Source organism: Zonotrichia albicollis, chromosome 1 (genome assembly GCF_047830755.1).
Source record: "Zonotrichia albicollis isolate bZonAlb1 chromosome 1, bZonAlb1.hap1, whole genome shotgun sequence".
Taxonomy (NCBI): Eukaryota; Metazoa; Chordata; class Aves; order Passeriformes; family Passerellidae; genus Zonotrichia; species Zonotrichia albicollis.
In genome coordinates this window covers 5417481-5443105 of record NC_133819.1, presented here as the reverse complement: position 1 = coordinate 5443105, position 25625 = coordinate 5417481, and the positions used below count along the sequence as shown (strand labels likewise).

Sequence of the window (25625 nt, the reverse complement as noted above, 5' to 3'; positions counted from 1 at the left end):
CAGCCCATCTTGGTGACAATCACTCTGCAAGACAGTGGTGACCAACTTTTAAACCAGCTTTTACAGCTTTCCCCAGGACAGAGGGGAGCTCAGGGTGCTCCAGCCCCACCCTGAGCAGCAGCACAGGGTAACAAACCCGGCACTGTGCCAGGTCCTGCACCAGTTCTGTGCTGGCTGAAAGTGAAAAGCACAGGGGCTTGGGGCTGTGAGGCTGATTCCAAGATCCCCATCCATTGGAGGCACCCATCCTCCCCAAAAAGCTCCAGGCAGGGAGACACATATGCTGCTGTGGTAGGCTGCAGTCTGAATATCTCAGCTCCATCCTCTCTTTTTGTGTCAACACAGGGGAAAATCAGAGAATTTCTATTCAGATGACACCTTCTCATCAAATCCAGTTTGAAGATATATCTGCAAGTGCTGCTGCTGAAGTTAGAACACTTTTGGAACAAAAAGCATGAGACTGCTTCTTCCTTTCCCTTCCACCTTTTTGTTTGCCTTGATTTGGCAAAAGTGGAGCGATATAAATCTTTATGTATTTAACCTTCCATCTGTCATCCAGTCAGACAGTGTGAAGCCTCCTGAGCTCCTGTGAATTAACTCAGCTCTGTGTCCACTGCCCTGGACCCTCATTGGTGTCACCCAGGAAGAGGGAAAGGGATTTTACACCTTTCTTCCCTGGGGAGAGAAATCTCCTAGGAGCCAGCCAAGCAGGTTTTGCTGTAACAACAGGAAAATACCCCTATCAGTGAAATCTACCATGCAAAAAGGAAGCCATTAATCCAATTGTAACCCTGTGGCAGCTCATTGTCACTTCTGTCACTCAGCTGCACAGGAAAGGCCAGACAGTGCAAGTGAAGTACCTTCCAGGATCACCAGCTACTCATTTAATACTCTTTTCAGCTACTCATTTAACATTTTTTTTTCAGCTACTTATTTAATACTTTTTTCAGCTACTCATTTAATACTTTTTTATTGTGGATAAAACAGAGCCCATCCACCTGCAATGCCTGGCAGATACAGACCAGCAAGAACCTCTTCAGGCACTCTCTGACCAGTGAAAATATCTGATTTTCTTCCTTCCTGCTCATGGATGGCAGTGGACATCTGCACTGTTCTTTGGCTAGCACAGATGGGAGAGATGCTGTTTGTTCTTTGGAGACCTTCTAGCACGCCTAACAAAATAGGTGCCAATTATTATATTTTGTTTACTGTAGTAGAATCCACTAAGCTGCAAAGAAAAACTGCTCAGGAAGGGGATTTCACTGCACTAAGTGTTAGATCTAAGTTAGAGATCTGCAGTAATAGGACAGTAATGTAGTCAGTCTCTCTGGAGGATTATTTCCTTCCTTGGAAGTGTATTTTCCAGTCCTTTGTATGTTTTCATCCCAGGGCAAAGTCTACTAAGAGAGAGTATTCCTGCAAAAAGCAATTTACATGATCACTTATTTTCTATATTCCCTTCCTATTCTTTCAGCTATTTGTGCTTGGATAAGAAGCTTATATCCTCCCAGCCCAGTTTCCCTTTATCCTGCAGTCAATCTCATAATCCCATTCTTCTGATATCTTAGTTTCTCGCTGTCAAAATGATCGTGATCACACAAGATTGGCAAGAGGTCCCTGTGGCCTGGGGCAAGTGAGGGAGAGCACAGGTTGGACATCATCAACCTCCTTCATTTTTCTTGCCCATTTTTCTTTTACTTTCAGCTAGGAAAGCACATGGAAATGGGGATATGAATTTCTTGCCTTGAGACACACAACTTCCCATGTGGAAAGCATTTGAACCCACAAGCAGCTGCAGGTGGGAGTGTTGTTGGGCACTGCAGTACCACTGCAATACCAATTCTTCCAAAAGGAATTTTTTCTCATCAACTCTGTATTAGCCTCTTAAGTGAAATAACTGGTTTATCAGTTTAAATAGAAGAAAATGAATTTTAATAACTGCTCAGCAAATACAGTCTATTTCCTAAGTAAAATCTCTGAACTACTTCATGATGGCAATGAGAGTGGATGTTCTCCTTAGGAAAGAAAAAATGTAATATGGTAAGAATAATTATTTCATATGCGAAAACTGGCTGTAATTTCAGAGATTTCATGCGAATGATTTCTATTTACCCAGAAAAAATGGAGAACAATGCTTGATTTTACCACTGGCCTATGAAGAATAAGTAGGAAGGCTGACACAGCTTCAGCTATCTTCAGGAATGGGGTGAGTTGAGGGTGTTCGCCCTACCCTGAATTTTTTTGTGATATTTACAATAAAGCTGGGGGTTTTACTGACAATTCTTCTCTTCAGGAACTGAACTTTATGTTTCCCTGCAGTTTTCATGTGTCTGGTGCAGCAGTTTGAGCAGTGCAGGGCAGAGAAGTGATGCTGGATGGCAGCCGTGCTCACCTGTGTTTGATGGGTGGGGAATGATCACCCAATTTCTCACTTCAGGGTTTAAAGGGGTGTCTGTAATTAATGGGGCAGATTCCTCAGTCCTGTTCTCTTCACTTTGCACAGGAGGAGCCAACCTCTGCCTCTCCTCATCCCCAGGTCCTGCAGCACCCCACAGGCTGGAGGAACAAGGTGCCTGTGTCCTTGTCACTTGAAACACAGTCCTGGAAACATCAGTCTGAGGCAACCTGTGGCACTTCTCACCACAACCTGGTGGCTGCCTCATGTTTCCAAGACTTTTTAATTTGTTATTCACCTACATGCATATTCACCACTGTGCAGACAAATTGTACCACTCCAAATCTGGTCAAGAACTATTGAATTTGGATTTCTTTTGTAGCTGATGACTTTCAGTGTTTTTTTTTTTTTTTCTAAGTATGTTCCTTAGAAGTATTAGAAAATGAGTCTTTGGAAACCAAGTGTTTTCTTGAAATTTCTGAAATTCCAAGTCTCCAAATGTTATATGTGCGGAGGAAGAGAGGGTGAGTAGAGTCAGATAAATTCTTCCCACTATTGGAGGCACAGTGTAAAAACAAACGTGTTCCTGCAGGTTTTTCATCAGATATCAAAACAACATTAATTCACCAGAGTAGCAAGGGCTCTACCAGAGCTGCTGTGGACTTCTCAAAGCACTGTCTAGACAGACAAAACGTGCTGTGAGACAAGACCAGTTGAAAACTTCTCCAGAAAAACCAGCAGTGTTTGTGATGTTAAAGGCTCAAGGTACCCCAAAAACATCAAGGAAACCATGGAAAGTTTATTGTTTGCAAACCAAGAGACAATTACCCTTCTGCTAAGTCAACAAAAAGTGTTTGGCTGTCCTGCTGAGGGGAATGCCAGGACAATCAGAGAGCAAGACAGACTGCACAGTCTGGGGAGGCTTTGCTATTGCTGCTCCCGGCAAGGAGTGATGATCAATGAGAAACACCTGCATTACCCTGGAATATTTTCACTGGCTGCATGCAAATAACAGCTGCTCTACCAATTATACAATGAAAAAACCCTCTAATTTTGGATGCTTAAGATCTGCAGTTTCTACCTGAAGACCAAATCTAACCCTAGGGGGCTCATGTGGAGGACACTGCCCAGTCCAGGTAGAGTGGGATCCATGGAATCATCCTTTTAAAACTCAGATCCGATACCTCCACAGATCCTCATCCTCTTACAATTCAGATCCTACACCTCCACAGATCCTCATCCTTTTACAATTTAAATCCTACACCTCCACAGATCCCCATCCTTTTACAATTCAGATCCTACACCTCCACTCAGTTGTGACCAAGGACTGTGCTAAGTTTTGCCCTCAGTCATCTCAAGCCCATCGTGTCCCTTGGGCAATCAGGACTGGAGATCAAGAGAAAAAGGAAATTCTCATTCACACATGGCAGAAAACAGCTAGGGAAAGGTAAGAGCCACAGAGAACCAAAAGGATAAAAAAATCCCACATGGAAACAGAGTAAAATTGAAAGAAAACCAGTGATAATGGGCACAGCAATGGCTCCCTGTGACCAATATATTACAACAAAGAAAAATCAGCATGAGGGTAGGCCCAGAGACTCAAAAATTAAATCAGAGAGTCAAGAAATAATTATCTTTCCTCCCCCCATTTTTTTATTTCAAGGAGAACACGGTTTAAAATGTTTTTTAAAAATCTGACTTTCTAATCAATTTCCCAGGTTTAATATTTTAATTTGGGTTCCCTCACAAAATCACACTTTCCTATTAAAAAATAGGAAATGTGGAAAGGATATTGAAATGTGAAAAGGATACCTCTACAGTGAATTTGGGAGGTGTAAGGAGGCTCTGATTTTGTGAATTTTCCAAGTGCAGATTCCTGGAAGGGCAGAACAAAGTGACAGAGCTGCCTGCCAGCCAGGGGGTTTTCTTTCAGAAGAGCTCCAAAATAGATTTCTACCAGTAATTTTGCACAGTATGAAATCTCCTGCCTTCACAGCACATGGCTGGGCTTGTGGCTTTCACAGTTTTCTCTTGGAGAAGCCCCATGACTCAGAAGTGGGACAAAACCCCACATTTCATTAAAGAAACAGGAGGATTTAGCAGCGGTGGGGCCAGTTACATCTCCACAATGAAAGCCATGTCCTGCAAGGTGGGAGGTGCTGACAAACACTGCTGTCCTAAAAAATGACCCATTTCATCTGCCTGGGTTCCAGAGTGTCCTCAATGGTCAGCGTATCCCCTTGGTCTCTGGCTGAGCTGCGGGTAATTCTGCACATTTCTTAATGCTTCCAAAATTCCCATGGACATGTCATTTTACAGTTACTGCAGTTACGAGAGATCTGGAGAGGGACTTGGGACAAGGGCATGGAGTGATAGGACAAGGGATAATGGCTTTAAACTGAAAAAGGAGAGATTTGGATTAGATATAAGAACAAAATTTTACACTGTGAGGGTGGTGAGGCACTGGAAGAGGTTTCCCAGAGAAGTTGTGACTGTTCCATCCCTGGAGGATTCAAGGCCAGGTTGGAAGGGGCTTGGAGCAGCCTGGGATAGTGAAGGCATCCCTGCCATGGTAGGGGGATTGGAATGAGATGAGCTTTAAGGTCCCTTCCAACATAAACCACTCTTTGATTCTAGGACAATAAAGCCTAGAACTGACCAAAATTGGAGAAAATACATTTTAGGTAGAAGATAGTTAAAGGAATGGAAAATTTGGCTCATATTCAATCAGAACTAATTCAAACATGATTCTGGCTAAGAATGACCCAAACAAAATGGGAAAAAAATTAACACCTGAATCTGGAGTCAATGAAATAGAACAAAAGGGATTTAAATAGTAGCAAAGAAACAAAAATTATAAGAGAGATGAAAAATCAATAGCTTAGGTTCTCCTTTCCCTTGTATTGTTTGCAATAATATAAAATAGATGGAATAGATCTGTACCTATTGGAGATTCTCCTCAGTAAGTGTGGGTCAGTCAGTTTATTGAATTTAGAGAAGTTTAACACAATAAGACACAGATGAGCAGAATTTCAGAAAGATGGAGAAATGTGGAATGGTAGCAGGAGACCAAAGGCAGGATCTCTTTGCAGGAATTTCTTTCTGTTCAATAAGACTCCAAAAAGGAAATTAGTATCTGATCCTGTGTACTACATTTATTTTCCAAGTGCATTATTCAGCATTTTTCCTTGAGAAGCTACAGACTGTTGCCACACATGTGCTGGGTGGAGAAATCCAGATATGAATGTGCACTGCACATGAAAAGATAAATTCCAGTGTCTCTTAAATATCACACACCTGCTAAGAAGGTTAAGTCTGTCATGACTCACTGGTTGTTTCACATATTCTTTTTAACAAGATATTTCTAGAGGCAACTGTAAGAATGAACAGCTCACTGCTTATTTTTGGTGACGGAAAAAAAATATTTGTAACAGGGTTTTTTTTTTTAAAAAAGTGTAAGATGTTTAGGAGTAGTGAATAATGTATTAATTTTGTACCACCTGGCCTATTTTAGCATTAAAATCTTGCCTTTCCCTGAGCACATGTTAGGAATAATCCTGTTGTCATTACCCTTTCAGTGACATCTAGACAAGTCGCACTGTGACATTAATAAAAAGAGACATGTTTAGTTGTACCTATCTTTGCACACTCCTGCCCAATTAAATTTGACTCAGTGCCTTCTAGATTTTAATAACTACCCAGTTATTAGCAAGAACTTAACCACTGACAAACCCCTACTTACACTACTAATCAAGGACACATGTAGTACCAAAAGTGGGCAGGTTTATGTGGGGGCTTGGATACATGTTGTATTGTAAGATCTATGTGTGTCTGGGTTACTCCAAACGAGCTGCAGCTGCAGGGTCCTTAGTTGGGCAGCAGCTGTAGCTCGTGAAGGTAACTGAGATAAATAGGGGTGGGTCAAGAGCCCAGGAGGAGCCCCTGAGAAGAGAGACAGGACTGTGCTGCAGAGAAAGGAGAAGAGCCTGAGAGCTGGGACTGCAGCAAAGATTACAACAATTGGTGGCCCCGTGTGAAGACGAACATGCAGCCAAACATCAAGAGAGAGAAGGTATGGAATCCCCCAGACAGCTGAGAGCTGTGACAGCCGAGAGCTGGGACTATGGAATAGCAGCCAGTGAGCTGGGACTTTGGAATAGCAGCCTGAGAGCTGGGATGGAATCCCCCGGACAGCCGAGAGCTGTGACAGCCTGAGAGCTGGGACTTTACGTGTATGGCAGCCAGAGAGCTGGGACTATAGAAGAGGCAGCCAGAGAGCTGGGACTGTATGTGTGTTGTAACTGTATTAAAATTGTTAAAAGAAAAGGGGGAAATGTGGGGGCCTGAATACATGTTGTATTGTAAGACCTATGTGGTTCTAAGTTACTCCAAACGAGCTGCAGCTGCAGGGTCCTTAGTTGGGCAGCAGCTGTAGCTCGTGAAGGTAACTGAGATAAATAGGGGTGGGTCAAGAGCCCAGGAGGAGCCCCTGAGAAGAGAGACAGGACTGTGCTGCAGAGAAAGGAGAAGAGCCTGAGAGCTGGGACTGCAGCAAAGATTACAACAATTGGTGACCCCGTGTGAAGACGAACGTGCGGCCAAACATCGAGAAAGAGAAGGTATGGAATTCCCCCGGACAGCCGAGAGCTGTGGCAGCCGAGAGCTGGGACTTTGGAATATCAGCCTGAGAGCTGGGACTATAAAAGATAGGACAGCCGAGAGCTGTGGCAGCCTGAGAGCTGGAACTGTATGTATATTGTTATTGTGAAATTGTTAAAAGAAAAGGGGGAAATGTGGGGGCTTGGATACATGTTGTATTGTAAGATCTATGTGTGTCTGGGTTACTCCAAACGAGCTGCAGCTGCAGGGTCCTTAGTTGGGCAACAGCTGTAGCTCGTGAGGGTAACTGAGATAAATAGGGGTGGGTCGAGAGCCCAGGAGGAACCCCTGAGAAGAGTGCTGCAGAGAAAGGAGAAGAGCCTGAGAGCTGGGACTGCAGCGAAGATTACAACAGGTTTACCCTACTCATGCCTACTACACCAACAGGGTTGCACTTTTCCAAATAATAACTTAGCTCCCCTTTGATCCTCTGGAATAAAACCAAATCTCAGCAAGGACTCCACTAGAATCTTCACAAGTAAAATATCTATGAGAACATAAAACATACATATGGTGTATCTTATTAAAAATATTCCATCTTGTCAGTAGTTCATATACAAAGTCGATGCTTAAACAATATTTTTAGGGAAATATCTTTGATTTGGAAACACAATTAGAGCAAAAGGCATGAGGATGGTTTACAAAGGGTTGGGTCAATTGAATTAATTAATACCATTCCTCTTCATTCATATTTCCAAGACACCTCACACCCATAAGTGTTAATGGAAGAAATGGAAGATAGTTTTGTGTTCTTTTATATACATGCCTATGGAAGAGCACTAGCATTGTTAACAGATTTTATTTCTCTCTGATATATCCCAGTGACTCATTTATAGATCAAGAAGCAATATTTATAATTCTACTGATGAAAATCTGCACCAAATGCCAAAATCTGTCACAGTCCACTAATGAATCTGCTTTGGATTATTGCTTTGGGAATTCCTTATGCCACCATATAAATTAAAAAAAAAAAAGTTTTAGTCCACTTTTTGTTTTCAGCCTCCTTTGAGCTTCATCAGAAGCAAAAGCTCACTCCTCTTCTGTATGCCAACTCCTACTGGGATTTGAGCTAGCTGTGTTTTCAAATATCTACTTTTCTGTGGATGAATATTGCAGGGAAAAAATTGGCAGATTTTAGTATATATTCAACACAAACACCATGTAATACCTTGAAAACACACTTGTCCCCCTAAGATGCAAGCTCAGATTTAGTCACCAAGTGCCAAGACTCAACTCTTCAGAAGAAACAACTGAGCCTGTAGCAGATAAAGACTCTCATAAATCTTAAGTGACAGAAAGAAGCAGATTACTTTTTAGAAGAAGGTTTTGAAAGTAGTCACTCCTCCTATTTATTTTCAGGTGCATTTCTCTCACATATATGAGGGAAAGCAGCCTTAAACCTCCCAGATTTGAATAGACTCCACTCAATCTACCACAGAATGGCATTTTGGAAACCCAGCAGTCTTTGATGGCTCATCATAAATACAGTGAGATTAATTTCCCCAGACTTTTTAGCACCAGCATCTGATGTTACACATGGGGGTGGGATATATCCACCCAATAAAATAAATTACAGTTATTTATGTGGATACTGATAAATCATACAGGTTTTAAAGCCCGTTTATTGAATTTAAAGAAGTTTAACACAGTAAGACACAGATGAGTGGAGTTTAAGAAAGGTGAAGAGATGTGGAATGGTAGCAGTTATTTTGTCAGGCAAAAGCTTTGTATTTCAAGCAACCCACAAGAGGATGGAGGCTTTCCATCGCTTCTAGGAGCCATCACAGGCAACTGGAATGATTGATGGTTGGTGTCAGGATTTATTTTTTTTGAAGCATCAGATGATGCCATCTGTTTCTGGTGGACATTTCTTTAACCCTGAGGATGTTTAATACTTAAGCAGACATAGCCAGATGCTTGCCCAAAAGCATCGACTACCTGAGTGCTCTGCTTCCCAGGCGCTTCTCAAGAAAGGCTGGATAATGGGGAATACAAATAGCTGAAATTGCTTTGGGACACACAGAGTGTTCAGGTAGCTGGCATGGAAATGATGGAGGGAGAAGCTGGGAATGTGCTGGGGTTTATCTGTTTCCCTCGGAGGTTTGAGCTCTGCAGCATCACACCAAATATTCCTGCTGCCAGATGAGCAGGAGCAAGGAGGACAGCAGTGACATGCTGACAGTTGTTCTGACACCACTTTCTCTGTATCCCCAGCTGAGCTTATTGATGGATTCTGGGCTGCTCTCCTGCAGAGCCACATGTGACTCGCAAAGGAAACTCGCCTCCCTTACATAAGCGCCCGAGCTGACGAGACAAATTCAAATGACACTTCCACTCCTCACTAATGATCCCTTGGGCTCCCTGGCTTCTTCTGGACCCTCAAACTCTCCTTGTTGCCAGTATTTCCCAGCTCTCATTATGGCTCCTGCAGCTTTCTGATCAATCCTCCTCCTCCCTGGGCCCCACGTGCCCCCCGCTCGCTGCTTTGCAGATTTTGTCTTTCCTGACGATGACTGCTCCTGACGTGCCTATTCCTGCCTGTTTATCTGCTGGCCCTCTCAGCTGATGTAACCAAAACACAAATGCATATTTCCAGAATTTTGGGAGCTGCCGAAAGAGCAGCTGAGGTGAACAGCAGCGTCCAGGACACGAGCAATGGGGTGCAGAGAGAGGGGAGGGAAGGGAGTGTCAGTGTGAGACTTGGGATAACCTGAACTCTCTTCAAATCTCCTGTGGCTTCCCTGCTCCTTGCAAAAAGCTGTTTTTCCACAAGTTTCACATAGTTGCACCTTATGCTGTCTTCCTTCCATTGTGCAAGAAGTAAAACCAATAGACCCCAAGGAGTGTATGTGTTTAGAGGCAGAAGCACAACATATAAAGCTTGAGGACACTGCAGACCTCTACTGTGATTCAAAAATTAAAAATCTAAACCCTAAATGTTGTAATTTTGGCTGTCATACCTTCTTCCCAAACCTGCTTTAATTTCTAGCAAGCAGATCTAACCTAGTTAGGTTTGCAATTAGAAGGCACACAATATTTTAAAATTCCACTTCATTTATATTAATAATTAGATTGAATACAAATACTACATTTTCCTCCAAGGAGATTAACCTTTATTCACACAGTGGTTGTCTTCAGTGGCCCCCATGTGTAAGTCATGTTTGTCATTAAATGCAAAAATAATTACTTGATTCAGGGCAGCAAGTTTTGCTGGAAACCTTGATTTAAACATTTCTCTAAGGATAGACAGTAAAACCCACAAAAATGGGGCTTTGGCATTCTATATTTGTATATAATTTGGAAAGAAAATAAGGAGATAGCTGGAAAAGTGCTATCATATGTCATCAGAGTTCCATTTGCATTCATTTATTGACAAAAGTTGTCTGAATTAAAGAGGCCTTGTACTTTTTGGGGTAAAACAACTCTTCATCTCCCTTTAAAAAGTTTTATAGTCTTGAAATTCCCTGGTTTAATGCTTCCTGTCTTTTAAAAGCGTTGGGGTTTTGATGTATCTTCCCTCAGTGACAGCCCTATCATGTCAGGCAGAAATACAAATCTCCATCTGAAGACCACCTTTGACCATCCTAATATGCTTTGGTTGTCTGAGCTCCTGAAATGTAAAATTGTAATCCACTTTTACCCAGGCCTGTAAGATGCTATTTTGCTATTACTTCTGGTTTTACCACAAGGGATAATGATAGTTCTCTGTACCCATTTCATTTAAACAAAGAGAAAATCTGACATTACCATAAGCCTCTTTCAAGCCCAGACGTGATCTGCTGAAAAATTTGCAGTGATGGAGAAGCATCAGCATTGAGTGAGACAGGACTTTATGGATACTCCTACACTAATAAATTAAATGTGTTCAGGGATATTTTCTGGCACTGAGGGCAAATGCAAAAGAACACCTTAATCTGTGTTATTAAACTTCATACTCTGCACTGATCACAATATTCCAGCTGGGATAGACCTGTGCAGCTCCCATACAGCTGATGGAGTCCCACAGGGAACCATCAGTTCTCCTTCACAGTTCTCCTTCTTCTACCAGTTCTCCTTCACAGGTGGCCACATAGGCTCACTCTTATGTTCTTCAGTTAGAGATTGTGGTGCTCAATTAGTGACACTCAGTAATTAATTCTAGAAAAGGGTTTATACAGAAACAAAGCCCCTGTGTTGAAGACCATGCAATCCAAATACCAGCCCTGTCTCACACATTTAAGCACTACATATTACAGCTGCATCTCTTGTGGTTTTTTTAATCTGTTTTCTTCACTCTAAACATTGAAATAAAGGCAACTTTGGCAAAAAAAAAAAAAAAAAAAAGTATTAGATAAATACACGGGACCCAGTGACACCTTATATTGCTTAGACTCTGTTATTTAGGTAAGTTGTTCAGGACAGGGAATTGATGTGAATTTCTTCTCATATATTAAGCTTCACATAAAGCTGCAGCCATTTCTCCAAATTTCTCTCTTGAACATCTGTCAGACCAGAATCTATGCTTAATGACCCTTCATCTTTCTTGCCTTTCTCCTCCTTCTAGGCCATTATTCCCATCCAGGTTGCACTGGTGGTGCTCAGGACAGTGTTCAGACACGGTGGGTGAGACTCTTGTAAAAGAACAGGATGAAGTGGAAGCACCAAGTTTTGCATTGCTCCCATTCATAGAATCATCTCCTGCTTTGTATAGAATCATCTCCTGCTTTGTATTGGAAGGGACCTTAAAAATCACCTATTTTCAACCCTTCTGCCATGGTTACAGAACCTTCCACTAGACCAGGTTGCTCAAAACCCTGTGACTTGATTTTTCTTTTTTGCCCAGCTGCAGAACTGTGTGTCTGTCAGAACAGCTCTGGTAATGCATTTTATCAATAGATTTTGTCTGTTCAAGAGGGAAATGGGGATGAAAGACTCATAATGAGGTTCTGTTGATGTCTGACCAGTTTGAGACTCCACTGATTTTAACCTGATGGAGGTTTTGTGGGACTTTCCCAGAACATCTCTTCAAGGATCCTTTCCTACATGGAATTGTAGGAAAGGCACATAGGCAGGCACAAACCTCTTCCACCCAAGAATGTGATATTTCTATATTTCTGCCTGTCTCATGGGCCAAATTATAACAGAAAAAAATCCATAAATGGTTCCTGAAATGTGGAAGCAGAATAGAAGGACAGGTTTCAGGCACATTTGACAAAGAAAAGTTTCCACTGAGTTTAACCAAAGTGGTCACTTCAAATCTTATCCAAACCCTGCTGAGCAGCTCTGCTGCCAGGCGCTGAGATTACCATAGGAAAAAACAGGACCAGAAGGTCCTCTTGGGTCAACATATCAAGCCACATGGGGATTTCTACAGCTGTTTGCCTCCTAGGATGGCAGGGACAAAAATAGGTAGTTTTAGGGGCTCTTTGGTCCGTTATATTTAAATTTTTTGGGTGGTAAGATATTTCATGACTTCACAGACTCCATTAAACAGATCTGACCATAAAGGCACCTCCATGAAATTATTTCAGATGTAGATGCTCACAGTGGCTGATACATATACTCTCAAGCATTTTCTGCTGGTAAGCTACTGGATCATAACATAAATATTTAAACAGGGCTGAGTGCATGACCTTACACTTTGTATTTCATAATTCCATGCATCATGCATTAATTCAATAATGGTTATGCAATCCTGCCTACAGGATAGTGTGATACCTTAGAAACTGGTTGTGCTTTCTACCTTAGTGTTCTCAAAAAATGTCATCAATATTTTCCTAAGTGAATGTTCAGCAGGGGAAAAAAAAAGAAAAAGACTATGACTGATCCTAAAGGAGGAATTCCATTCTTATATTCTACTTTTAAGGAAAATTCTTAAGGTATCAGTTTCCTGGTTACAGACCATGCATGTTTACATGTTTGTGACTCCAGCAATGCAAGATCCACCAGGGAAATGCAGCAGTGATTTGCCAGCTTGCAGTGGGTAGGAGAACAGGCCTGGATGTGCCATGGATGAACTGGGATGTGTGAATGGGACAAAGGTGACACAACAGCAGCCCAGAACTCAGCCCTGAGGGCCAGTTAATGCACTGCAGCCCTGTGGATTGAACACCAAGGGATGTTTTTTGGCTCATGCAGCCCAGCTGGAGCAGGAGCAGAGACAGTGAGTGCATTCCAAGCTGTCCCTCCCTTGGTGGCACCTCAGGAGGGGCTGGCAGGATCCATCCTTCATCCTGGTGGCCACCAGAGGGTAAAAGTGTGGCTTGGCCAGTGTGTGTCACACACACCCAGTGAGCCTGGGAGGTTGTCCTGCCCGTGATGAAAGTGTCACTTTAATTCATGCACAATGTTAGCACCCTGCCACAGACACATTTTCTGAAAAATCCTTTCACTAGGATTTTTCTCCTGAGAATCTGAGAGGCCTCAGAAGCGAAATAATAATTATCTGATTGCTTGAAATGTGGTCTGGAGGCTCCTTGCCAACAGGTGCATCTTTGATTGGTTCCATGTGGATTGTTTCTACTTAATGACCAACCACAGGTCCAGCTGTGCCAGGACTCTGGTCAGTCACAAAAATGTATTATTCATTCTTTGCTAGACTTCTGATGTCTCCTTTCTCTTCAGTATACTCCTAATATATCATTTTCTTTTAATATAGTGTATATCATAAAATAATAAATCAGCCTTCTGAAACATGGAGTCAAGATTCTCATCTCTTCCCTCATCCTAGGGACCCACAAACACCACAGCACCCAGCACACACAGCTGTGCCCCAAGAAGTGGCTGGTGTCACATTTACTCTCACCAGAGCAGGGGACACCAGGTGGTGCCTGCCTCCTGTCCCTAATTCTCCTACATCATCTCAATAATTGGTGATTTTCCTTGTTCACCTCAGTAACATAAATATACATTAAAAACACGTTAAGCCCTTTTGAAAACTTAACAAAAAGCATAATTATTAATTTCGTTATTTCAGAAGCTCTCTCTTACAAATGAGGAAAAAATTCTTATGATCTGTCTGATTTGGCTTTACCTTCTAAAGCAGCCTCAGTGACTCTAAAATGCCACCTGGCAGTAGCAGCACAGCTTTATTGTGCAAAAGGCAGTTACACTGCACATAGTTTTCCAACTATATTGTAAAGTTTAGCTCCTTGAAGATGATTCACTCACCAGCTGACCAGCCTTAAATATAGTTTCATGTGGCATTGCACACAAATTGTCCCAGACATTTTCAGGATATATGAATACTATTCAAAGTCTAAGGATACACTGAAATTCCTTTCAACAACTGGACTACTCTATAACACAATGTTGCCCAGGGCATTTACTAAGTTTCCTGGCTTTCCTTTCACCATTCTTTTGAATTTTCGTGTTAGTGAGGCTGCAAACCAATCACTGAATATACCACAGAATTGCAGTGGCTGTAACAATTTCAACACCAGTTTGCAGACTTTACAGGAGTTCAGGTGCAAGTTTGCTCCATAATCCTCAGCCTTGCAGTTGGGAAAGCGACCCCAGACATCACCATAAGGCAGATGTGACAGATAAAAGTATTTAATTTAGATGCATGTATAGATATGCTACACCAAGGTTTTCTCCATGCCTCCAGATACAATGGAAGAATTTAGAGTCCAAATGAGATAAAGCCCCAGGAAAATATTCTTTATCAGAACTGACTCCTGAAACTCAGAGGAGGAAAAAGGATCTCAGCAAGTATTTTGCAAGTTTTTCTTTGCTGGCACAGATGGCAATGGAGTTACAGGTTAAAGTTTTTGCACATGAATATTTTTATTTGAAAGGCCTCGTGGTGCTTTTAAGCTACCAGAAGTTTTGTGCCTGATGACGTTATAAGAGTGAGTTGGTGAGTTCAATCCACTCTTACTGAAGAAAGCAACAATTTTTCTGATGCCAGAGGTGTAAGATGACTTCCTCTCTACCTGCTAATCAACATCATGAAATCTCCAGGTTGGCACTGGATGAGTCTCATGATTCACAATCTACTGTTCTTTCACCTATAAAAAATTTCCTTCTTTTTTCTTTTTTTCTATGAGAAACCCAAACACAAGAATTCTTCCTCTTTATCAGTCTTGGCCACATTCTTACAGAACTGTTGGCTGAAAAGAGTAAACCTAGCAATTTTCTCTTTCAACTGACCAATAACTTCAGCTTCTCCATGCAGAAAGATTTGCTCAATATCTGGTTTTACATCTGGGACAGTCTTTCTTTTTTTGAGCACTGAAGGTTAAATATACGTAGATAATGTTAATGCAGTCTCTGCTGAGACAGATTTCATACTTAGCAGAACTTGTGCACATTAATGAGTGCTAATATCTAAGGGTATCAGATGTTGCTAATTCACATCTTTTAATAATCCATGAATATTTCAAATGTTAACATTTTCCCCAGAATTTAACACATATTATTTCCAACTTTCATCATCATACACAGAACACATTGCTTAATGGCAGAGGGAAATTAACTTTCTAGATCTCAGGCTAAACTCTCCTAAAAGATATAACAAATCATGTTTTTTCCACAACAAAGAAAGTAATATTCTGCTCCTGCTCTTCTAATCAAATTTAATTTTAAAAAATATAGAAATGGTAAGTCATAGAAAAAAATTTAAATAATTTCTCACTTTCTGAGTAATTACAGTTTAATCCTTTGACTTTTATTTAAAAAAACACCTAAAAATGTACTTTGTTCTTGCAATCAACATTTTTGTGTGAAAATAACTGCTAAAATTTAAGTTAATGTAAATAAAGCAACACACTTGGTTTTTCTACAAGCTCTTTCAAGAACTTTTCTACCCCAGCAGCTGAGTACCAAAACATTGGGTACTTAAAAGCAAAACAACTACTAAAAGCAATTGGTAGCATAAAAAACAATTTTTTTTTTTTTACAGCAGCATCTACTATTAAATAACTCACTACATAAACAGTAAGGCCATTAGAGCCACAATGTCAAAGATGCTCTGCAAGCTGAACAGGCAAAACATTTCCACCATGACTGAAAGCCAGCAAAGCGCTCCTTAAGATGTCAACAGGGAAATATAATTCAGTCTTAATAGGTTCAGAGCTTGTGTAAGCCATGCTTATGGGAGAGTCTATTAAAAAACCAGCAAGTGAGCCAGTGACATTACTGTAAACAAAACCTGGAGCTACCTAAAACATGCAGGCTAAAGACATTCAAAACTCCTCTCAAAGACACTGTGCTGTGGTAAAGTTGTGTATTCTGGGCCAGAAGTGAAGTGAAATATAAATATGAATATATAAAAGTGAAAGGAAAAATAAACATTCCAAAACAGGAATAGGTGAGGTGATACTCACACCTGTACAGAAAAGAGATGAGGAAAGCCTTCAGCCCCATGAACAGCATAAAATATAAAATCACTGTGATCAACCCATGTGCCTTTCTTCTAGAGAAACATCTGCTCTTCTGGAAAACCCAGCAAGTCCTCATTTCCAACTAGCCAACTAGTAATGCAGCTTTGGGATAGGAGCAAATTTGTCTTGGTGACAACTTGGTTCATTGAATTAAAATTGTAGAGCAATGTGAGATTTGCCGTTTCTGGATTAAAAAATGGTACATTTGTACATGCCCACCAGGAAAGGAAGAAAAAATAACCAAAACATCTTGAGAACTCACCACCAGGTTTCCTATCACCATGACCAACAAGAAGACGAGAAGGCACAGTGGCTGCCCAGCTACTTCCATGCAGTCCCACATGGTCTCGATCCACTCTCCACACAAAATTCGGAAGATGATGAGGAACGAGTGGAAGAAATCGTTCATGTGCCACCGTGGCAGGTTGCCAGTGGTGCTTATCTTCTTCACATTGTCCAGGTAGCTCTTCCCAAAAAGCTGCATCCCTACCACGGCAAAGATGAAGACAATGATGGCCAGCACGAGGGTGAGGTTACCCAGGGCACCCACTGAGTTTCCAATTATTTTAATGAGCGTGTTTAAGGTCGGCCAGGACTTTGCCAACTTGAAGACTCTCAGCTGTGAACAGAACATAAACAACAGTGTCAGCTCACAGGAGCATCAGCCATTTCAGCCAATGCATTATTAAAGCGAGTAAAACGTGAAAGATGTTAAATGCCGCAGTGCATGTGGTACAAGGTGATTTTAGCCATACTTCCTGTTAACCTCATTACTTCTATTAATAAAACATCACTTGGGCTTCTCAGATGAGAATTAAGTTTTCCTGAGCTATGCTCTGCCTGGTTAGATAGACATGGTTTTAATGGCACATTCCCCCACTGGTGGGGAAAGGATGGAAGAATCACATCTATTTCTTAGTATTTTCTTTTGTGTTGCTTTTCCTCCTCAAAATAAACATCCTGGCAGGCATCTGGAGGGAGGGATTTCAGGTTTGGTCCCCCAATGAGAGAAGGAATTCCTCTGTGCTTCACAGCAAGTCTCAGTCAGATGTTATTAGCTGTTAGCTCCCAGGGTGAAAATCACCTCTGTGCCAAGGATCCCGCGGTCTGTGCACAGCCCACGGCCCACTTAAGACCTATTTTAAGGATGTAAATGGTGCCTAGCCCTTGTGCTGTGTTTTCAGCTGAAGGTCTAAATTAAGCCCTATTAAAGCAGGATTGCTCCAAAAAAATGGAGGGAGACACTTAGGACAGTGATGGAAAATTTACGTTTTTGAGCAATGCAGAAAATTTTGGGGAAAAAAAAAATCATTTTCTTCTGGTAAATGAAACCACTAGGGCTTGTTTTCCTGATCTTAAAAATTTTGAAGCCATATCATGGCCAGAATAATTAGCATGGACATCCTGGTACATGAAGTGCAACACAAATGTCAGGCTGGCAAGGAAAGTACTTTTCTGTTCCAGAATGTTGCCAGTCTCTCATTAATAGAACACCACTGTCCCCTGCTTAACAAAGGAGCTGACAGCTCAGGAGTTCCCGTGAAAGACAGATGCTGTGTTATGCTGATCAGTTCTAGAAAAAAAAAAAAATCTCTCTCTGAATAATTCAAAGACATTTTCTTTTGACAACATCTAAAAGAACAGTGGCATGTTTATAACATAATTTAGGAATAACAGCTCCTAAAACAACAAGTTATCAGCTCTTGCATTTCTTGGGCTATCAATTTTCTACTGTCTGTGCTAACAGGTGCACAGGTATAAAATGGCAGATCTTTATTACAAATTGGAATTCAAATATTTTAAGTGTGCTTCAAGTACCTGGCACAGCTAGAAGGAATCAAATTATGTTCTCATTTACCCTGATGTAAATCTGGAACAATTCCATTTATCCCACAGTAATTAGTGTCACATACTGTTCACCAGCTTGCAGCAATTATAGGCAGATGCATTTTAAGAAAATACGTTGCATTCATGTCAGAGTTTATGTGTAATTAAAAAAAGATGGTTAAGAACAAAATAAGACCATTACCAGACGAAAGGAGCGTAAAACAGACAGGTTTCCCATGCTGGACAAACCCAGTTCCATCAGGCTTAGAATAACAATTATGCTGTCAAAAATATTCCAGCCCTGTTGGAAATAGTAGTAGGGGTCAAGGGCAATTACTTTGAAGATCATTTCTGCTGTAAAAATCCCAGTGAAGACCTGCAGAAAGAAAATATGAAGTCAAAATAACCTTTTAAGCACAACTCCTTGCTTGTGGAGTTACCACTCTCACAAGTAAACCCAGCAGAAATTCACACACATTCAAACAAATATTTGCTTTTTTTGTGGCTCACTCTTTATCTCTATTATAATTTTGTCTAGTCTTTTCACAATAATACCTGATACTTCTGTAAACTTATAATGACATCTGTCTTGAGGATCTGGATTGGAACATACATTTCTATGTGCTTCCATCATCTGAATAATCACAGTGGTAAAAAGAAAAAAAAAAGGTGTAAAGGCGTCTTTTATAAAGGTTAAATCTATATATTTCAGCGGAGAAAGCTAAGTGAATGGAGAGTGTTAAGGGCTATTTGTGTTGCAGCGTATCTGGTGTATAATCCCTTTTTATTTTGTTCTTATTATCAATAGAAGGGCAATGCACGCCTCCAGTTATTCTGAGGTTATTGCTGGCAGCAGAGATGATTAGAAACTCTAATTCGAGTCTTGGTGGGTTTGGTTTTTGTTTTTTTTTTTTTACAAATTGTCACAGCAATTTTCTTCTCATTGCATCCTGGGAACACATTGGTAATTTATGACCCAGTTCAAATGTCATATGTTGGAGCTTCTAATTGGAACATTTTTCTTTAAAACAACATATAAATATACCTATGAGGCAGAGGGAGCAGGGAAAGGAAGGCTGCTGACAGCAAATTCACTTCTAATAGATTCCTGTAAAGCATCCCAGAGAATCAGATTTTGTACTTTTGCATGTCCTGCCTAAGTAATGTTTTAAATGCATAGTGCAATGCTACAATCAACTTAAAATGACAAAATGTGGGCACCAAGTTTGTCATATCATGTTTTATTTTAATGTCACATCCTAGTACAAGCTGCCCAGAGCTTTGTGTTTCTGGAAAATTCTGGAATTTCTGAAATAGAAATAGATACATTTGCAGAAATTGATATCTTTAAAATTAAAATACATGGTTTTCTGTAAAACAATCAACAGTAATGCACTTTGTTGGTCAAAATAGAGGGGAAAATCCAAAGGTCATGTATCACTAATATACAGACAAGGAGAAATGTTTTTCTTCCAAGAAATTGAATATTTGCAACATTAACCCAGCAAAACTGATCAATTCTGAGCAACAGAGATGAGACACCCACTGAGAAGTGAAAGGGAAGGAGTAAAATCATACCATTATGATATTAAAAAAATAAAAATAAATTATCATAGCCTGAATTTGAGAAGTGCTTGGCTTTGCTCTGTAATTCTTCAGGAATTAATTGTTCCAAGTGGCCATTTTACACAATTCCTTATGGAAAATACCTTCTGTTTCCCCTCAGGAAAATGATATCTTGGATTGCAGCAATGGAGCAACTTCCCATCACCACCTCATAACAAGAACACAACAAACAACCTGTCTGACATTTCTAATTAGCAAAGAACTTGTGAGTCACAGGGGTTAGAGATACCAAAGATTCCCACCATAACTCTCAAATTTTTCCTGGGACAGAGAGCAAGACAAAACTGGATGTCTGTGAAATTCTGTCCAGGGGACTGCCTTAAAAAACTACAAGACCACACTGCACACATTATGCAACCCTCTTGCTGAGAAAATGACTCAGGAGGATCACTTTCTTTGCCTGAATCATTTTAATCAATAGCCTTCTGAGAAGGAAATGTCACAGCAAAGCAGCAAAATGTCTGAGCCTTCCTGGAGGCATCAGGGATTGTGTGTGTGTTATGTACCAGCCACAAATTCCACAGAGCACCTGCACAAGGGGCTGGGTGCTTCTTGTGATAAAGGCTGGAGAGAAAACAAGTAGCTTAACATCCCACTGGTGCTAAATATGACACTGCTGATGTGGAGCACTTTGTCTTAAAAAAAAAAAAAAACCCAAACAGAAAACCCTTTTATCTGTTGTTTCAGCCATTTAGGCTTTAATGTTGCATAATGGTGCCTCAGCTTCTAAAGGAAAACAGAAATTGAGGGAGTTCTTGCTCTCTCCACTAATTTTTTAAGTGGTGGCACTGTGTGGGCAGATGAACTCTGTACACGTGCTCGGCTGGTCTTCTGATCACGTTTGAAAATGTTCATTCCTGTAAGGGATGAGCTAAAGGGGCCTGGAAGACGCTGAATGAAGGAGATGGACAATCCCAGCAGGAGAGCCCCAGTGACTGGCAGATCCAGAGGAAGAAAATCCATATTCCATTTTTTATTCTTTCACTTCTCTCAGAAACATTTGCTCAGAGTAAAAAAAAAAAAAAAAAAAAAAAAAAAAGAAAAAAAAAGAGCCAAAGACCTGCCCTGTTTAATATTTCCCCTGTTTAATGCTAGCATAATCACTCAAAGAGGGTTAGATGCAACGGGAAGACAGCCAGCCAGCCAGTGTGGGGGCAGAGGGGGGGCTGCCAGTCTGCAGCTCAGGGGATGCAGCCACCTGGCAGCCTGCCCTGGAGCTGGGACTCCCTTCCCTTTCACAGAGAATTGTAAAAAATGTCAATTTTCATTACAAATGACTTTGCAAAATCTTCCACGAAATGGAGTTACCTTTCCCTGACCTGCTCTGCTCACAATTAATCCAGTTATGCAGGGGTTTTGTAAAGCTGGTGAGGGTGAGCTGAGGCAGCCTGGGCTCTCACAAACACAGGCTGGGATCTCAGGAGAAGGGGAGCCCCGAGCCATCAGCCTGCTACAAAAAATGCAGGCAGGCTGTTTTGCTTACTTTACACTTCAGCACAAGGAAGAGAAATAGCTCTAGGCAGTGCTAAGAAACACACAGTGAGATTTTTCTTCTCTTTTATTTTCTGTAGAAATTTTGCAAAATTTGCTTTGTAAAATTTCTCTCTCTGGAAAAGGAAAAAAAAAAAAAAAAAAAAAAAGAAAGAAAAAGAAAAATGTGTCTCTCTGCAAAATTCCCCTGTTTGCAAAAATCCCTGTCTCTCCTGAGTGTCTAATTTCCTGATGGCACCTGGCACAGCCCTGCTCAGCCCTGGCAGGTCTACAGGAGCTGTGCTGGCAGGAGGGGAGCCAAGGGCTAAAGTTTCACTGCCTGTGGTCTGCAAAGGGGGAGGCTGATCTGCCAAAAGCAGAGTGAGAAGCAGACACCTTGACTATCCCAAGTGCCAGAGAGGGAAGTGGAGGCTTTGCCACCTGCTCTGATGGACACAAAGGAATTTTTTCAAGTCATCTTAGAAGGCCACAAATTGTTGAGCAGCAAGAAGGAATGTTGGCTGCAAAGTGAAGCTGAGTACTGTCCTGTAAGATGATTTCCAAGGTGTCCTTATCTGCTGCTTTCTGCAGAGGGCAGGAGCATGGCTTTGGAGCAAGAGAGACCCAAACAGATTTCTGGTGAGCACAACAACAGAGGGAGATTTGCCAAGACACATCAGCTGAAAAGCTGGAGACAGGTCCCACAGCCTAGAGGAGTAACCTCAACCCATGGAAGCCCAGAGCCGGAAATAACAAGGAGCAGGGTAAAGAAAAAAAAATCTATATGTTATATCCCATATTCTAGGACTGATACAAAATGCTTGGTTATTGCTACTACCTACCCAAATGTGCCAAAACGAGAAACTTCTCACTAAAGGCAGGTCCCACACCTGCAGTGTCTCTGTTTGCTTCCACTGTGGTCAATGGCCACTGCAGTCACAGCCCTACAGGCCACTGCTCACCTTATCCAAAAGTAAATGTCACTACAACATCACATTCATGGGGATTGAAACTATCCATCACTTTCCACTGACTTTAAAGAGACAAAGACAACTGGCACAGACTCCTACACTGTAAATACCTAAAATTAGGTGACATTAATCCAGCTTTGAGATACTGCAGCCTCTGTTTTTACAGAAATAAAGGGCTTTTTAACCTCTGCTGTGAGCTCCTCAAATGCAAACTTAGCAGCATCCACCTTCCAGATTATCCAGATCACTTTTGTTTCTATAGGATATCTCTGCTGCTGCCACCACATTTTAGGGGCAATCCCACCATGCCATAGCTAGATGGCTGTGCTTTTTCTAATTCAGATTCTTCTACAATTAAAAGGATTCTAAAGACTAAGTTTTAAAGCAGTAACATATGGCAACTTTTAAACATAACTCAGAGAAAGATTATTAAAGGGAAAGACTCCATTTTGTTGTGACTACAGAATTTCATTTGCTCCCTGGGTCACAAATTGAATCTCATTACCTTTGGAAAGGCTTTTCTGCTGTCCCTGCAGCTTGACTGTGGAGTGTCCCTCTGCTTTTCTTGGGACAAGTGTGATCTCTGCTTGCTTTGTATCTCTACACCTACCTGCTCTGGTTTGTACATTAAATTTCCCCTCAAAGCACTGGCCATGCTTTGCTCCCTGTCCCCTCTGCCCTGGGGATTTCATAGGACCCAGCTCATGTAGAAGATGCACTACAGGCACCTTCCAGCATAGATACCAACCCATGATCAAGCACAACTCCACTTCCCTCCAAGATCTTGCCTTGCTTTTTTTCTGTATATTTATGTTTTAACATAAAAGTCACTATTAGTCACCAAGAACTTCTGCCTTATGGGTGCTTTACCAGAAAACCTGAATAAAGCTCATTAACCTTTCTCTTATCTCATTTCCTTAAGCAGATATCTATCAGGAACAGCCCAAAATCATGACTTTAATGGTTACTAATAACATCAGGATATGTTAGCTTGATAAAAATAGACATTTGCTCCTCATTCAATTCTCTTCAGAAGGCGAGACTTGCTTGACAAAGGCAAAGCAATGCTGGCAGTTATCAAAGTGGGACATTCCCATGGCCAAAACTTTAAAAAGCAGGAATTTCACCCCTCAGGTGGCACTTCAAGCTCAGGCTGACTTACCAAATTGCCAATGTAGAGCATGTGCTCAAACTCCTTGGTCATCTTGTAGTGCTCCAGGGCCATGAAGAGCGTGTTCAGCACAATGCACAGGGTGATGGTGAGGTCAGTGAACGGGTCCATGACCACAAACTTGACAAATTTCTTGATTAAAAGCCAAAGTGGGCAGCAATCCCAAATGAGGAATTTAACAGCAAAGTGGTTCCAGCAGGGAGGACATTTCTGGTGCGATTCCTCAAGCTCTAAGTCACAAGCAGCAAAGTCACAGTCAATTCACACTGAGTTATACGACAAGAGAACACTTAAAATTACTCATTACACAGAGGAAGGCCCACAAATTACCCCAAATTTTTTTCAAAGATAAAAATATTCCTGTCCTAACAGGCTGGCAAATTACACACTTTGGGGTTTTAGCCAGTTGACCTGCACTTAGCAGACAGTGACCTTTTCTGAAAGCAAAAACCTTTTAAAAGTGTCACAGGCAAAAAGTGAGAATCACAGTAAATATGTGAAGTCTGGTATTATATATAGGCTTGGATTCTTACTCTATTTTCCATTTTGCCAATTTCCAATGGATAAGAACACACTGTCTTCATTTAGCTTAGATTGGAATATCTAATTTTCATTCCCTGCTCACATTTTCAAAGTACCTTAAGTAATACCTTTTAAAGCAGATAAGAGATAAAAGAGTTTAAATCCAATATTTAAAGCTTATTTAAGTACTTGAGAACGAGACTATCACAGTAGTTGTCAACAGAGTTTCTGTCCTTGATGTGCAATCCAAAACAGCATTAAATATCTGATTTTTCTGAAAAGCCCACTGACAAAATCAGGGAGCACATAAGCCAGTTTCAAAATGCTACTAAAAATGTGCTTTTTAAAGGTGCTCTTAAAAGATTGCCTGTAATACCACTTTTACATGCTCATTTTACCTATGCACAAAAGAACTGAAATAGCTTCATAAGTTGTGTTAAATGCTGAAAAAAAAGTCCAAAAAAGAGACAGTTAATGGCTAAATGACAATGATCAGCAGAATTGCTTAATGCCTTCCTTTTCTGATTCCTTTATGGGCATGGAATGCTGTATTATGGTTTTAGTCTATATAATTAGAAGCTGCACTGATAACAGGAAAACTTCAGCCAAGGCTGTTATTTCAATCAGTTCATAAACAGCCTGCTCTCCCAAGGCAGGAAGCATTTGGGACAAGGGGAAATGGCCCCAAGCTGTGCCAGGGGAGCTTCAGATTGGATATTGGGAAAAAAATCTCTTTACTGAAAGAGTGGTTAAGCACAGATGGAGTCACTCCCCTGGAAATGTTCAAAAACTGAGTGGACGTGGCATTTTGCAATATGGTTTGGTGGCATGGGGGTATTCAGTCAAAGGTTGGACCTGCTGATCTTGGAGAATTTTTCCTCAGATTCTCTGATTCTTTATCCACTTTTCTTCCAAGGACAACAGAACTGTGATATTAGGTGTCTTCCATCAAGCTTTCAAAACACCCTATGGCGTCCTGCCTGCACAGGTATTGCACACACATTTACACTGTTCTGAGGTCTCTGGGAAATCAAATTGATCCCAAGAAATTACTCTTTCCAGCCTGCAAACTGAGGGTTTACAGGTAAATTCTAAAATTATTTGAGAACCATGGATTTCAATGAACTTTTTTTTTTTTTTTTTGAAACTTGCCTCTGAAAGCAATAAGGGGTTTAGAGCAGTCAATTCTTTAGGGATCGAATTTTCCAGGTAAATCTAGACCATATTCTTCATACCTATGCCCCTTTATGTCCAGGTTGCTGCTAAAAGATTTTGTTTCACCCCCTTCAGCCTCAGCCACATGTTATTTCTCTGTCCTTTTGCCAGCTTTTGTGCTCCTGGACCTTCTGGGTGAGCTGGTTCTGTTTGTTGGTCCAGCTGAAAACCAATCACACAAAGTGCAGGAACACAGGGAAGGAGGAGGGTATGACTGTTGTCTTTTGGCAGTGATGTGGCATTAAAATGGTTTAAATAAATTAATAATCCACATCCTTTCCCAGTAAATATGATATTTGGAAAACACTGGATATTTAATTTTTTTCTAATATCTGCAAGATATTAGAAAGAAATAGTAAAATTAAAATTAAAATTCTTAAAAAAGAAAAAGTAAAATTAGCCTC

General features: G+C 41.0%; 1 protein-coding gene across 7 annotated transcripts in view; it reads right to left on the bottom strand.

Annotated features, from left to right (window-relative positions):
• LOC102069926 (sodium channel protein type 5 subunit alpha) overlaps positions 1 to 25625 on the bottom strand; it is a 218491-nt gene that overhangs the window by 81645 nt on the left and 111221 nt on the right. For all 7 annotated transcript variants that reach the window (XM_074547507.1, XM_074547323.1, XM_074547581.1 and 4 more), the window contains 3 exons: positions 23476 to 23714; positions 18449 to 18622; positions 16682 to 17038 (listed from right to left, as the gene is read on the bottom strand). In XM_074547507.1, coding sequence (XP_074403608.1) covers positions 16682 to 17038; positions 18449 to 18622; positions 23476 to 23714 — 770 coding nt within the window. The remainder of the gene's footprint in view (positions 1 to 16681; positions 17039 to 18448; positions 18623 to 23475; positions 23715 to 25625) is intronic.